The sequence below is a fragment of the Enhydra lutris genome, unplaced genomic scaffold (genome assembly GCF_002288905.1).
Source record: "Enhydra lutris kenyoni isolate GAN:26980312 unplaced genomic scaffold, ASM228890v2 scaffoldscaffold90, whole genome shotgun sequence".
NCBI lineage: Eukaryota > Metazoa > Chordata > Mammalia > Carnivora > Mustelidae > Enhydra > Enhydra lutris.
In genome coordinates this window covers 6943086-6958038 of record NW_019154174.1, presented here as the reverse complement: position 1 = coordinate 6958038, position 14953 = coordinate 6943086, and the positions used below count along the sequence as shown (strand labels likewise).

Below are 14953 nucleotides of genomic sequence, written 5' to 3'. Positions count from 1 at the left end.
GCACACTTTGGCCATAGCAGGATGTGGGAACAGCAGCTTTATTTTTGCTTAGGGGAACTGCTGTGGCAGTTCGGCCAAGGTCTCATGGGCTGTAACTGCCAGTCAGATGGACGGGGCCCCAGGAAGAGACAAGGTGGAGAGAAGGGGAACCAGGGCCTACCCCCTCCCGCCAGGGCCTACCCTCTCCCGCTTCTGCCCTACTCCCTTCTCACCACTGCAAGGCGCCTCACCCCCATTCATTGTGAGGCCGTGCTCTGCCCTGGCTGTAGCTCATGGTGTCCGGCAGAGTTGGCCTCAGGCATAAAAGCCCCAGAAGAACGTGGCCACAGCCATCATGAGCAGGGCATTGAAGTTGACCACACGGGCCCAGTTCGAGTCCTCGCTGATGTCCTCCAGCCGCCTGGCTGCGGCCGCTGCCTCCTGGGTAGGGGCTGGGGGACTACCCGCCCCACCCCCACTCATTCCACAGAACCAGAGCAGGCACCTGCGGAACAGGCCTGGTGCTGGGGACTGGGTCTCTAGGAAGAATGGACACGGGACAGTTAGTTTGAAGGAACCTGGCTCCCCTAGTCCCTGGCCCCACCTCCTGGAGGAGTGCCTTACCCTCCATCCCCACAGCATGCTCCGGACACCCATTCTGTGTAGGGGGTGAGGCTGGACCTTCCAGCTCATCAGCATCCAGGTCCTCTCGCTCCTCCTTGCTGTGCCGCAGACTGAAAACCAGGCGGTGGAGCTGGGGAAGGGAGCAGGGACCAAGTGAGAGTGCTGGTCCCCCCCCGCCCCCGCCCCCGACCCTGAGGTCTCTTGTCTACCTGGACACCTAAGACACCTTAGCTCCCTCTGTCCACCCTGTACACATGTTCAGACTCAGTTCAGCAAATCCAGCCTGCCAGGGCTGCCCTTTGCCCTCAGACTAAAGCTAAGCTCTTCAGCTATGTGTTAAAAGCTCTTGGCCCTGGTTACCCTTTGCTTCATTGCCCCCCGTCCCTGTCTACACTCAAATTGTAGTCCTTTATAGACTCTAGTCTTCTAGTCCTGCTAACAGTGTTCCTTCCTGTGGGTATTTGTGCATGTAGTTTCCTCCTGCTGCCTTTCCCCCACTTCACCTGTGCAGCCCTGCCCATCCCTCTGCGCAGCTCATCTGTCCTGGCCCCCAGTCAGCCCTGCCCTGGGGCTCCTGCCCTGCAGCAGCACAAGACCAAACCCTCTTGTGGGCCTTCAGGATAGTGTTCTGTCCCTCTTAGCCACCAATCAGATCTGTGGTTTGAGTCCTGGGGGCCACTGCAAGGACTTTGGGAGGTCATCACCTCCCCCACAGTCTTAAAGCCCACCCAGAACACCTCAAATAAATGTCATTTAAGTAAAATGTTGTGCTTGCTTTGCAAATGCATCTTCCAACTGGATTCCCAGTCTACCCTCATGGACCCTCAGTGTAGAAATCCAGGTCCTCCTCACTGGGCATTCCTGGAAGTGGATTGGCAGACTAGGGGGTGGAGAGGGCTGCACTGACTCACATGGTGCATATTTGGTGCCCTTCCAGAGGCCAGCACTTACGTGCTTGCGTGGGATGGGTGCTGTGCACAGTGAGACTACAATGGTGAGGAGGCCAGAGCAGATGAAGAGCACGATGGCAAAGTAGAGGTAGTGCATGCCGCAGAGGAGCGCCGGGCACGCTGAGGGCTGCACACAGCTGCCCGAGCCAAAGGAGAACTCAGGAATAAGTCGTGCCAGACCCATAAGCAGGCCCCCAATCAGTCCCCAGAAGGCACCCTGCCAGGGGAGAGAATGTCAGCCTCTTCTGTCCAGGTTCTGCCCCCAAGTTCACCACCTACACACAGACTCACCTTCTCATTGACACGGGGCACAAAGAGCGCCAGCACAAAGATGGCAGACACAGGTGGCGCCAGGTAGCTGGAGACTGCCTGAATGTAGTCAAAGAGCTGCCCGCCCTGCGCTGCCTGCACCACGGGTAGCCAGGCCACGGATACCGCCACGATGAACACCACCCAGAGCCTGCAGTGGGTGGCCGTCGGGAGATTTCACAGGATTCCCCAGTTCCCCGTAATCCTGTGAGGGTTCCCTGCCCCCACCCCATGGCTGTTTGGTAGGGCAGGATCTTGGGGGGAACCCAGGCCGCACCGTCCTACTAGCAGCAGCTCGCGATCGCCTGCATGGGGCCGCAGGCGCGTGTAGATGTCCATGGTGAAAAGCGTGCTGCTGCTGTTAAAGATGGAAGCCAGCGAGGACATGAGCGCGGCCAGCATGACCGCCAGCATGAGTCCGCGCAGACCTGCAGGCCGATGGGAGCTGTGAGTCCCCAGCCATCCCCGGGAGGGTGCAGACTTGGCACGGGGTGACTCCTCCCAGTGGCAGTCTCTGCAGCTGGCCAGCTCTTACCATTGGGCATGAGCTTCACAACAAGCCGCGGGTAGGCGATGTTGGAGCAGCCCACCTCGGTACCACACACGCGTTTACACACTTCAGGCACCACGCATGCCACCTCGTCTGCAGGAAAGAGGGCACAATGTGGCTAGGACGGGACCTGGTCTGGGAACTCAGATCCCTAAAGTGGGGAAAGGAAATCCTAGTGGAAGAGAGATAGGACCTCTGGTGGGAGGTGGGCCTGGGTTGATGGGATTTCCAAATCAAAGGACAGTAATGGAAACGGGAAATAGGCACCTGTTACCGTACACAGGGGGCTGGATGGGGCACAGGACTCTTGGTGGGGGCGGGGTTGCAGACATTACCTGGATAAAGAATGCGGCTGATCATGCCTGGCATGACCATGAGGAACATGGGCATTAGCTTCAAGTAGCCGCACAGTATGCAGCCCGCCTTGATGTGGGTCAGACTCTTCCCGGCCAGACAGCGCTGCACGATGACCTGCGGCAAGGGCTGTTCAACTCCCTGCATCCAATCCTGCATACCTCGCCCTCTCAGGCCTTGTCTCTACTCGCTGCTCTAATTCAGGCCTGCCTCTGGCTCAGTGGTGCTGGCAATTCACCTTCACTCAGAACCAGAGTCTTTGGATTCCACTGGGTCTGGTTTAGCCCCATCCCGGCCAGGTTCCTGACCACTCAACCGGGTCTTTGAGTTGGGTTCCGGTTCCACCCATCTCAGCTCTGCCCACAGTGGTTTCTGGTTCTTCCCCAGCTTCCTTGCCGGCCCAAGCCCTGACCCCGCACCTGGTCGCTGCACCAGTACCAGCCTGAGACGATGGTAAGACCCAGGAGCAGTGCTGGCCATGGCAGGTCCCCTGTCACAGGGTCCCGGAGCAGGTGGTAGGAGTCAGGCCGGGGTCGATAGCAGGAACTTGAGATGTTGCCCACCGCCGGATCCTCAGAAACCGTCAGCGACGTCATTGCTCCCAAGTATTTGTCGAAAAGCCCCGAATACCCGCCCACCTCGTGGAAGGCTGTGAGGGCAAGGCTGTCAGGGGACCCAGCGCGTGTGCCAAGGCCCTCCCTAGGACCCATATGCTGGAGACGTGCAATGTCTCTGCTCCCAGGTTGAGAGCTCTGTGACTCGCAACCTCTGTGCCCTTCCCCCACTGGCTGAGCTCCGTACCGTAACCCATGAGGATGAAGGCCCCCCCAAGAATGACGAAGGTCTGCACGGTATCCGTGTACATCAGTGCCGCCAGCCCTCCTGCAACGGGGCCTGAGTCAGTGGAGACAGCCCAAATAGGATGCCCCCAGCACATATGGTGTCTTTCTGCGGGTTTGAAAGATGTGCTCCTTCCTGGAGAGCAAATTTCAAAGAAATGGCCCATTCTCCAGGCTCATGTACCCGGGCATCAGGAGGCAGGAATTAGTGAGCAGAATGTGCTTGCTTCAGTGACGCTCCCAGCATATCTTCAAGCCCACTCCATCCCTAAGCCCCTGCCACAGCCACCTGTCACAGTGTAGATCATGGTGATGCCCAGAAGAGCGATAACTGAGGCATAGATGTTCCAGCCCAGAGCCTGTTGAATGAATACTGCCCCGGAGAACATGTCCACCTTGGGAGAAGGAGTGATAGCACAGGTCAGGACCCAGGGATCCAGGCAGGGACCCAGGTCTACCTCATGCCCAGACCACGACCCTATGTGGCCACGTTTCAAAGGTTCTCTTATTTTCCGATGGTCTGCCCTTCCCAGGTCTCACCCATTGTGGCCACGGCCCCCAAACCTATTTCTTCCAGACCGTGCTTCAGTCTTGGTTCTTACAAGGGATTTCTCCTTTGTCCCGCCCCCTCCAGGGCTTTCTAGAGACCCCCACTCGGTGGTCCCTCCCTTCCAGGGCCCTCCCCCGCCCTCCATGAATGCGCACCGAAATCTTGGTGAAGATGTACAGAAAAAGCGAGAGCATTGACAGGTAGAGGCGGATACGATGGCCTCCGAAGCGCTTGCGCAGATACTGCGGCATGGTAATGACGCCCGCGGTCAGGTACACTGGTGCGAAGACCCAGCCCAGTAACAGCACCACGAACAGCGCCTGCGGGCACAGCTGACAGCTGAGGATGACTGAGAGCCTGCCATGAGTTCACCCTCACCCCTGAAGGGTGTAAGACACCTCTTTCCGAACGTGTTATACCAAGGAAAGGTTTCACTGGGGACCCAAGGGTATACCCGGGGTATTAAGGGACAGAGTCTTGACAGCTCCATGGGCCCTTAACTAGATCCCTCCTAGTCCTCCCAGGCCATGACCCCTGGCCAGTCCCTCCCAAGGTGGTCCCTATCCCTTCACCCGCCAGCACTGGAATCCAACCACAGACCCCTCAGCCTGACCACAGCCTCTGCCAGGAAGGGCTGCCTCCACCCAACAAAACCTTCTGTCCCTCAAGACTCAGTGCAGAGACCTCCTCCTCCAGGAAGTCCTGATCTCCCCAACCCTCAAAGACAAGCCTCAGTCCCAGAGCTTTATCTCCTTCCCACTTCTGCAAGGGACTTTAATTTGGCCCAGAGATCCTCACAGCTTCAGAGAGAATCAGAACAGGCACTTCACTATCTTTGAGGCTGTTCACCCCACTTCAGAAAGGAGAAAATCAAGGCCACAGAGGGTAGTGGCTGGTCCCAGCTTACACAACAAGTCAGGAGCAAACCCTGAAAGTCGTCACCTCCAACACCCGCCCCCCCGCCGCCTGCAAGCTGGACGTGTGACTCACTCGAAGCCCAACCACACCCCACCACTGGAAAGTCCCACCTCCAGCCTTACATCCCCCCTGCTTGGAGCCTCCCCAGGTGTGACAGTTCCAGGAGTTCTCACAGGGGTTATTGGCAGAAAGGGGGTCTCACATTCCACTCAAATCCAGCCACAGCCAAACCGCTTGCAGCTCCAGTGCCTGCGAGGCCCACAAAGTGGCCACTGCCGATGTTGCTGGCAAAGAGCGAGGCCCCGACCTAGGTGGCCAGAGGTGGGGGTGAGCTAGGCTGCTTCTCTAGGCCTCCTCCCACTCCACAGCACAGCCTCTCTCACCGGCCACCACACCATGCTTCGTCCTGCCAGGAAGTAGCCGCCAATGGTGCCTCTGTTGGTTCTGCACATGGACTGAGAGACAAGAGTTGGGGAGGAGATGTGGGTTCGGAGCACATCTTTGGACCTCATTAGCCTTCTCAACACATTCCTCAGCCTTGTTTCAGGCTGAAGATTAACCAGCCCTGGGCTCTCTTGATGATTCCCACCCAACCCCCTCCCCCAACCTCCTCGGAGGCACCTAGAGCAACCCAGGCCCTAACCTAGTGCCCAACTACACAAGCTTGAGTGTGACTGAATGCCGCCTGACTCTTCCTGGGGCCTCGGATATGGATGGGCTTCTGGTCAGATACTGTGTGGATAGGGGAACAGAGACCTCATTTAGAATGCTGTCCCTGATGGAGATCCACTGATCCCTTCAGCTAACCCTATTCAAAGGTGGGAAGACAAGGAATGAGTATTGGCTGGGCCTTCCTGAGGCTATCAAAAGATTTGCTTGCTCCCAGCCCCAGGTTTCTTCCTCAAAGATCCAGGCATCCCACCCCTGCTGAACATGGGGTCTCCCTGAGACTTTCATTCCAGACCCCAGAAGCCTGACCGCCAGCGGCACCCCAACTTCTCACCCACAAGCCGACACCAATGACCAGCAGGAAATAAGCAGCAATGACCAGGATGTCAGCAGAGTTGTTAATTAAGACCCTCTGGTTTCCCAGTCCTGGTACGGAGCCTGTCTCTGTGTGTTCCTCCATTCTGCCTATGATCTGTCTCTCAAGGGACCAGCCAGTGGATTTCCTCACAGGAGGGATTAATGGTTACCTCAAGGTCAGTGAGCCGACAAGTCCCCTAGCTCTTGTTCCCCCTCCCCAGCTTTGTTTAGCTGAATCAGGTCTCATCAAGGCCGAAAACTGGTCCTGTGGAACAGACAGCTTTCAAGTTCAGGAGCATTCCTTCCTGGGCCTTAGCCCCCACACTGTCCCCAGTAACCCAGGCTCAAAATTACTCCTTTCATCCATGCTTACCCTTCAACCTTGACCTAGGGAGCGTGGCTGAGTCAGTCTCCTTGTATTTACTAATCCAGAGGGATCATTTTCAAATGGAACTCTGACAGTGTCACTCCCCTGCTCAGAAACCCTTCCTAGCCCCCCATCATACTAAAGGAAGTAGGAGCTTTTCAGCCTCATGTTCAAGGCCTGCCATCCCCTGACTCCTGCCCACTCTTCCTCCTTGCTCCTCCACACCAAACCTGGGGTGATATCACATTTCCCTCCAACTCCCTTGCCCTGCCCAGGCCCTATATTTTCACACACCCAAACTTTTGCCTTAGCTGTGCATTCTGCTTAGAGTGCCTCCCTGCCTCCCAAATGGCCCACCCCTACCTCACAGAAGGTAACCTTCAGTACCCAGCTCATGTCGGCTCTTCAAGAAAGGCTTCTCTGACTTTTCTGATACAGTTATGAGCACATTGTGTTGTCCTCCTCTGGGTCCAGGTCTGCCTTCCCAACAGACTAGGGATTACCCACAAGCAGGAAATGACCTGACTCATCCCTGGAGTCCCATTGCTCAGCACAGGGCTGAACGGAAGAAGGGAGAGTATTGATAAATATCAGTACCTCTGTCTTTCTAGAAGAATTGACCAGACTTGGATGTCTGATTATGACAAGTTAGGTTCATGCCTGAGATGAAGAACAGAAAACAATATTTAGGGGAATATATTTAAGGAATGCCTTAGTTGGGTCCTTTCAAAGCAGATCCGAAGATGAGAATTGGGTGCAAGGACTTTCCTGAGGAGGAAGTGAGGGAAAGTGAGACAAAGAAAGAAGAAAAGCCAATAAAGGGGCATTTTGATTAAAAGGTTGCCACTGTGAATGAACAATCTCAGTGGGGATTCTTTGAGACACTTGGAGAATGTACCTCAGAATTGACGCCCTCAGAGCCAGGAAGCAGGAGTATTTATTCACCAATTCCTGTCTCTGACGTTACAGAACCTCCCCCTCCCACTTCAGGTGTGCTGGGTGCAGGAGCACACTTGTTTCCCCAGAGAGCACCCTCAGACAGAACCTCAGGGAGCAGCTGAGGAGACTCAGCTGGGGAGACTGGGTGTCTGGGAACTGTCTGCTTGACTTCCCTGACGGGCTCAGTGGATATGGGCGGCACATCTACAGCTTCTGCTTCAGGGGATGATAAATTTGAAGTACCTGAGAGAAATCCAGGTCCAAGTGTCAGAGGACACATTGGGGTTACAAGCACTTAAAATCAATATGCCCTCTTTGTGGCCTGCAAAACCCTTTGTGATGTAGCACCTATTTCCTCTTTGACCTCATCTCCTACTACTCTCCCCCTTACTCGCCCTAATCCAGGCCTACCGGCCTTCTTTCCTTTTGTTCAATATGCCCAGCCCCTTGCTACATTCTGGCCTTTGCACTTGCTGTTTCCTCTGCCCAGAATGCTCTGCTTATGCTGTTTGCCTGGCTGTTTTCTTTCCTCAACCTTCCAAGTCTCAACTTAGATGTTACATATTCACAGAGACTATCTGGTTAAAAGTAATCCCTTCCTCTCTTTCTCTAACTTAGTTCTCTATTTTTCCCCCTTCTCACTCTCCTTCCTTTCCTTTCTTCCTCATTCCTTCCTTCTATTAATAAACATTCACTGAGCACCTACAGCCGGCCAGATAGCATTCTAGACACCGGAGAGACAATGGTCAGCGAAACAAACATGTAATCTGACAGACAAACTCTCAGGAGCTTGCGTTCCAGTTTCAGAAACAGACATAAATAAGCAACAGATAAACACCTATTTGCAATAGTAGTAAGTGCTATGAAGGACTAGGGAAGTGCTATGGATGGAAACAAGGAGAAAGAGTGAGCTTTCTTTAGGCCATCGGGAAAGTCTCCGTTAGCTCAGCACATGTGATGTCATCAGTGCACTTGTCATTTGTCTCCTCTACTAGACTTCAGCTCCACCAGGTCAAGAAATACGTCTGCTTGGTTCCCTGTGGTCTCCCCAGCACCTGATAGAGAGCCTGGCATAGTACATACTCAATAAATACTTGGTGAAATGAATGAATCGAGACTAGATGGCCAGTTGGGGCATCCTCAAGACAGGAAGGTGGTTACAAGCCAGGAAACAAATTTCTCCAGGGAGAATATGTGGGAGGAGAGCAGGAAGCCTGGGAAGACCTAGGGAGAGGAGCTTCAAAGAGGAAAGAATCTGGGTGGGGGGGGGGTCAGGCCAAGATGAGGACAGAGAACACCTCACATTTGTCTTACTCACACATGCTCTCCTTGGCTAGCTATTCCTCCTCAAGTAGGAAGGGTCTCTGAGAATCCATCATTTCCAGCTTCAAAATCTCCTGCACTTTGGACTCAAGAATCCCAGCCCTCTCCTTAGGGTACTGCAGGGTCCAAAGTGAAGGTTCAGAGGCTCAAAAAGGCTCTGGGTCCTGAGTTCAGATGGAGCCTAAACTCCACATCTAAAAATCCCTGGCCTAGCCATTTCTGCTGGGGCTTAGCTCAGGTGTTCCCTCCTCCAGGAAGACTTACTGGACTCCCAGTCTGAGTTAAAAGCCTCCTTCTGGCTCATACAGCCCCTAGTGTTGACTTTGGTCACGACTCTGACCACCCCAAGTGTCATCCTCTGCTTAGGGGAGAGGCTATGAGTTAGTACAAGTAAGAGCGAAGCTGTGCCTTAGTGCCCAGATACAGAGAGTGGCCATAAATTGGCACTTCTGCATGGAGCCCCATTTCGGAGGGTCTTTTCAGGAGGGGAGGAAAATCTGAAAATTAGACAAGGTGACAAGGGTGGGAGGGAGTGGGAGATGGGGGTTGGAGACACATTAATGTTTATTTCAAGGATACAGGTTGCTGAAGAAGTGGGGAATGAGGGTGGGAAGTTTCCGTGGGGCCCAGTTTGACCTCCTGTTCTGGCTCCCTACTTTCTGTACAATCCAGTGCAGGCTCATTTGATGTGTGAGGGACAGCTCGCAAAGGCTGAGGCTACAGGTCCCCCTGAGGCCACAGGGCAGGGACCTAGAACCAGCTGCAGCCAGAGCCAGCAGGAGAGAGGCAAGGCATCACCGCCCAAGGCTTTCCCGCACACAGAGACACCGCACCAGCGTCATGTGGCATGTGTTTTTATGTAGGTAGAAAAAAAAAAGTGCACAGAACAGTGAGGGTGCGGGGAGCAGGTATGTCCTGGCCTGTCCTCTCATTAGTGGGACTTGCAAGGGTCCGCCTCCAGTCAGGGGGCTCCCTCAAGGGTGGGGATAAAGTGAAGACCTCAGGTAGGTTGCTTTACAGTGCAGGACCCACGTACGTGGTCTTGAAATTGGCGGGCCCTTTTCTGAATTTGACCATAGAGAACTGAAGAGTATAGAACAGAGTACCTCAGGGGCGGGTCTCTCCAGTGGGTGGGGCTTCCCAGGGTGGGCTGGGGAGAGACCCCAGGCTCAAAGAGCTTGGCCGAGGCCGTGGGGTCTTTTGGGGGAAGCGTGGGGTCATAGGCCCGCAGGCGGTTAGCCGAAGAGCTTGACGAAGCAGGGTTGGCAGTACGGCTTGCCGGCGCGCTCCTGGAAGGAGCCCTTGGTGAGTGGGCGCAGGCAGAAGGTGCAGGTGAAGTGGTCTGGGTGGAAGCGACGGCCCAGGGCTGACACGCAACGGCCGGTCACGGGGAGGCCACACGTGGCGCACAACGAACCACGCCGCGCGTGGAAATGGTTCTCGCACAGCGGGCGGCCCTCGTGCTCGAAAAAGCTACCTCCGGAGAAGGGTGCGAAGCATTCCTGGGGGAGGGCGGTAGCGATAGGCTAGGTCAGCCGCCAACCCCCAGACCAAATAATTAGCTTTAGGAGCTTAATAACCCAACGTGGGAACCCCACTGCCCACAACCCCACCCGCGACGTGAGGCACCTTGCCTTGAATACCTGAATCAATCGCCCCGCCCCAGGCTCCAAGCTGGGCTCCCTTTGGTCCAGCTCCCCTCCTCTCCCCATCCCCCCCAACCTCGCGCAGCAGCGCACCCTGCAGACGAAGCAGTCCGGGTGCCATAGTGCGCTGAGCGCGGAGATGTAGTTATCCAGAATGGGGCCTTGACAGCCCTGGCAGCGCGGGGCGAACAGCTGCAGGAAGTCCCGGCGGCAGTAGGGGCGGCCCTCTCGCTCATGGAAACCTAGGGGCGGAAACCGAGCAGAAAGAAAAAAAACTGCGGGCTGCCCCCAAGACTTGAGAGATCTGAGACTGTGGGGCCAGATTAGGGGCAGTCAGAACGAGCAGTAGAGAAGGAGGGATCCGATCTAGGGTGGAGGCCGAGTGGGAGGGGACAGAATGGGCACGCGCGGGGGCGAGAGGGTGGGGCCAGAAGACTTGGAACGTTGTAGTAGGCTGGACCAAAGTGGGCGAGGCGGGATATTGAGCAGATGGGTATCTTTCGAGACTGGAGCTAAGCTCTCACCCTCATCTCCGAAGGGCTCCCCACAACTGACGCAGCAGAAATGCTCCGGGTGCCAGTGGGTGCCCAAGGCAGTAACCATCTTCTGTGGAGAATGAACGGGGACACTCAGTGTGGCCCTCCATCCCTTCTACCCTCCCTCTCCCATCATGATACTTATGGAAACGGGTTTAAGTAGGCGTTTGAGGTGCTGGAGACCCAAGAAGGACCTTGGAAGTCAGAGAGAGTGGGCGGAGTCCAAAGGGCCTTGGGTGAGGCGAAGGGGCTGGGCATGGGTGGGGGTGCTCTGGGAAAGGCGGGGCTCACGTGTCTGATGGGTTGATTGCAGAGGCCACATCGTGGGGAAAAGCGCTCAAAGTAGCATTCAGGGCAGAAGGGGGCTCCGTCCTTTTCAAAGAAGCTGCTGCCTCCCAGGGCCATGGAACAGCCACCGCAAATGAAGTGCTCAGGGTGCCAAGCCCGGCCCAGCGCAGTCACCACCTGGATTTGGGGGGAAGGCCTGGGTCAGAGTAGCCCTCGGGTTGCTATGTGCCCAGTGAGCCACGGTTGACATGGCACATTTCAAGTTTTCCTTTTTCTTTTTCTCTTTTTACAATTTGACTCCCTTAGCTCATTTCTCCCCTCCCTCCCTGAGAGGTCAGGCTGAAGAACCTAATGTTCGAGTCAGTCTGTAAGTGACAGAGATTCAACCCAGGGCTTCCAGCAGCACAGTGCCTAGGGCCCTCAATAATTTTAGGAGCCCATGAAAATGCTGCAATTACTTTTAAAGTCAGAAGACAAAAATGAGCTAGAAGAAAATGATTTGATGTATAATATTAATATATTCATCTTTACACCAACACAGTCATAAAGCACAATTTAAAAAAATTTTTTTTTTAATGGAGGAAGGGGCCCATGAAGATGAACGTGCCTAGGGCCCACAAGGGTCATAATGCCACCCTGCTTTGCTAAGATTGGAAGTTTTGGAATGGAAGCAGGGCACCAGATATAGCAGGAGGATCTAGGTCAACCACTGGGCACAGTTGTCATCAATAACATCTACTCAGTCCATAAGCCAAGAATAAGAGCTCACAAACCAGATGCTAGTGGAGGAGAAACTGTCCTTGTTGGTGCCCGAGAGATGGTGGGTGGCACCAGTAAGACTTTTGTGAAGACTAAGTGAGATGGAGGTTTATAAAGGAGCTAATACAGTGCCCACACACAGTAGAACCACAATAAAGGGTAACTGAGTCGGAATTCTCACCCTGCCACCTACATGCTGTGTGACTCAGAGCTTTAGTCTCCTCATCTATAAAATATGAACAACGGTAATACCCAGATAATACCCAGGTAATACTTCCCAGAGTCATTTAGTAAAAGGGAACAGCACAAAGTCTGGCTCTCCATAAGGATAGGTCCATGGGTCTCTACCTTCCTACTCACAGGGCCCCACTTACTTGCCCAGCAATAGGTTTATTGCAGGAGCCACAGAGACCCTTGGTCTGGGTAGGAACACCACGGCGGCTGAGATCAGACTGCAGCAGCCCCAGCATGGTGTCTAGGCTGCCCTTGCTGGCCGGCCCTGGTGAGGATGGGGAGTCCTCATTCACAGAGCTTGGCACTGGTGGCTGGGTTGACCCAGATGCTGGAAGCTGCAGCAAAGAGGACACGACAGTTGAGTCAGCAAAGCAGCAGATGTGGAAGGTCCTAAAAGGGGTTGGGAAGCCACAAATCCACACTGGGCCACACCCCACCTGATTCACATGGTTTTGGACACGGAAATCAGACAGCGAAGCCATCAGTCTATCCAACTCCAGGGTGGCGGAGGTTGCTGAAGGCTTTGGGAGAACAGGAGATGGGCTGGGAGGGCTGTGAAGAACACAGTCTGTATCAGCTCAGAGTCCCCCAGAGTAATGAATGCTACCCTCCAGTAACTCAGGTATCCATCACATCTCTCCCAGCTCTGCCAGCTGTGTCAAACTCACAGGCTGGGCCTTTTCTTGTCCTCACATTGGTCCTCCTTCTGTTCCCCTGCAGTCTCCTTGCTTGATGGGAACTGAGACATTATTTCATCTGCAGAGAGGAAAGAAGGGCACTGGACATGGAACTATACTCTACCCCCTCCCAGTTGAGACTCGTGTCCCTTTAGCTGCTACCCTGTGAAGAGTATACCCCCAATCTCTGCCCTTTCCTGCCCTTTCCCCATCCCATCAAGGCCTATCTCTGTAACCTGGTACCTGTGATGTTGAACTGGGTAGCATTAAGTTCCTGAAGCAACCGGTCTAGCTCACAGAGCCCTGTGCCCAAGACACCGCTGGAAGAGGAGAATGGAGGGGCCGGAGGGGCCGCAGGCTTTGGGGACCGAGGCTTGCAAACCGTACTGCAAAACAGGGTGGGAGTCTGTGTTCAGGGGTGGAGAATCCAAGCCTCCTTACCTGAGTCTCAGTTGGATTCCCCATCTTCCCAGTTCCCAGGCCCCTCACCTGTATAGATGGTCCTTGTCCCCAGAGGCTCCGGAAGACTCCCCAGACCCTGTCTACAGAGAGGACACATGTGTGGGATGATAGGCCTGTACTTTGCCCCACTCAAGCCAAAATCCCTCTAGCCTTAGCCAAGCTTGGCCCTAGTGTTACCCCAATTCTTAGTATTTGATCTCACCTGTGGTTGGTGGCCATAGGGCAGGGGAGCTGTGAGAGGCTCTGGGGACCGCTCTTTTGGAACCCCTGACCTTGGCATGTGTGAGGTGGTGGTCTCCAGGTCAGACAGCAGGGCATCTGCAGGGAACAGGCCACCAGGGTGAGCAGTTGAGAGGTTAAGGTTAGAACAGACACAGGGCCTTAAGAGATTAGAGGGTAAGGGTTCCAAGTAGGCTGTAGTTAAGGAGGGCAGAAGCCAGTATTAAGAGCAGAAGTCAGAAATCAGATGGAAAAACACAGGCCAGACCAAGGCAGAGAAGTAGAAGGGCAGCAAGGAATATTTATGGCCAAAACATCCCAAATGGCTCATCTTGGGAGTCCTACACAAAAGCTGCCTGATTCTTTTATTCTCTGCATCTTCCCTGATGCAGTCAAAATTGACTCGTTACTCAAGCCAAATCTGGCTTCACCCCAAATTGCTCAACTGGCTGTATGCCTGGCACCCAACTTTCTGATTGGATGCTCTTTCTGCCCACTAATTCCTGCCCTGTCCTGCACCTAAACAGGCCCGCCCAGCCCTGGCCCGCATCCAGGCACTGGCTCCCACCCTATTCTCCTCATTGGCAGGTCTGCTGGGACCTGCTTTCTGATTGGCGTATTTTCCACAGTGCCGGTTACCCCTGCTGAGCAGCACCCCCTATCGCAGGGTGCCTGAACCCCTTCTCTAGCCTGGAGAGCACAGCCTTCCATCCGTTTTCAACAGACCAGAAGGAGGAGATGCCTGGGTCCTCCTTCCTCCCCCAAGACACCCCCACCCCCAACTCTCTTTCCCAGATCTAGATCCTTTATACCCTTTCCTTCCCAGAACCTAGAACTCCCTGCTCCTTTACTTATCTCTGAGTACCACAGTGTAACCCTTAACCTCTCCCTGGCATCTTGGCCCTCATCCATTTTCTTTCTGTCCCCCAAAGACCCGACCCTTACCATATTTAGGGGTGCATAATTCTTTTCTTCCCCAAACCCTGAGATGGACCTGTTTTCTTCTCCAGAATGTGATGTCATATTCTCCCTTCCTGTCTACTTTCCCAGTGCCCGGACCCCAGACCCCTTTAACCCCTCCTTTCCCAGCGCCCCTGAGCCCAGGTGCCCACTGGTGGGCGCTGCATCTCCCTGCCCATTCGTTGGCAGCTAGTGATGGAGGAGCTGAGCGAGGGAAGAAGGGAGGGAGCGGCCAGTCCAGGAAAAGGCAGGAAGGGAGAGGCAGGAAGGGGGACGTGGAGTCGGAAAGGAGGCGCAGGCAGAGACCAGAATCAAGAAGACAGGAGGCGGGGATGGGAAGATGCGGGGAGTGCGAGGGGTTTCCAGCATGGGGAAGCCGGGTCCGGATGGCGGTGAGGAGCTGGGGACAAGGGGATCCGAGCCCCACTCACCCAGGTCCTCCAT

The 14953-nt window shown here is 54.8% G+C and overlaps 2 protein-coding genes across 2 annotated transcripts; both read right to left on the bottom strand.

Annotated features, from left to right (window-relative positions):
* Nucleotides 1-22: 22 nt before the first annotated feature.
* On the bottom strand, nucleotides 23-6221 carry LOC111162180 (sodium/glucose cotransporter 2). Its single transcript, XM_022526394.1, has 14 exons — nucleotides 6077-6221; nucleotides 5457-5528; nucleotides 5276-5380; nucleotides 4311-4475; nucleotides 3895-4000; nucleotides 3568-3648; nucleotides 3186-3415; nucleotides 2748-2883; nucleotides 2398-2505; nucleotides 2140-2290; nucleotides 1845-2013; nucleotides 1555-1770; nucleotides 604-733; nucleotides 23-518 (listed from the first exon to the last, which is right to left on the bottom strand). Exons 1-14 carry the CDS (start codon nucleotides 6200-6202, stop codon nucleotides 295-297), a joined length of 2019 nt encoding a protein of 672 aa, XP_022382102.1. The 5' UTR covers nucleotides 6203-6221; the 3' UTR covers nucleotides 23-294.
* A 3347-nt stretch (nucleotides 6222-9568) lies between these two features.
* Nucleotides 9569-14953, bottom strand: LOC111162270 (transforming growth factor beta-1-induced transcript 1 protein). Its single transcript, XM_022526562.1, has 11 exons — nucleotides 14941-14953; nucleotides 13533-13648; nucleotides 13358-13410; nucleotides 13112-13254; nucleotides 12860-12947; nucleotides 12638-12743; nucleotides 12332-12526; nucleotides 11202-11375; nucleotides 10899-10980; nucleotides 10468-10616; nucleotides 9569-10230 (listed from the first exon to the last, which is right to left on the bottom strand). Exons 1-11 carry the CDS (start codon nucleotides 14951-14953, stop codon nucleotides 9964-9966), a joined length of 1386 nt encoding a protein of 461 aa, XP_022382270.1. The 3' UTR covers nucleotides 9569-9963.

Excerpts from the sequence above, each read along its gene's own strand:
- LOC111162180 (XM_022526394.1), bottom strand. The coding sequence starts at position 6,202 with ATGGAGGAACACACAGAGACAGGCTCCGTACCAGGACTGGGAAACCAG. Across the intron at positions 4,001-4,310 it reads ACATCTTCACCAAGATTTCG|GTGGACATGTTCTCCGGGGC; the intron begins GTGCGCATTCAT and ends CCTTCTCCCAAG. Across the intron at positions 519-603 it reads GCATGCTGTGGGGATGGAGG|AGACCCAGTCCCCAGCACCA; the intron begins GTAAGGCACTCC and ends CATTCTTCCTAG.
- LOC111162270 (XM_022526562.1), bottom strand. Across the intron at positions 12,948-13,111 it reads TACCCAGTTCAACATCACAG|ATGAAATAATGTCTCAGTTC; the intron begins GTACCAGGTTAC and ends TCCTCTCTGCAG. Across the intron at positions 12,744-12,859 it reads GACAAGAAAAGGCCCAGCCT|CCCTCCCAGCCCATCTCCTG; the intron begins GTGAGTTTGACA and ends TGTTCTTCACAG.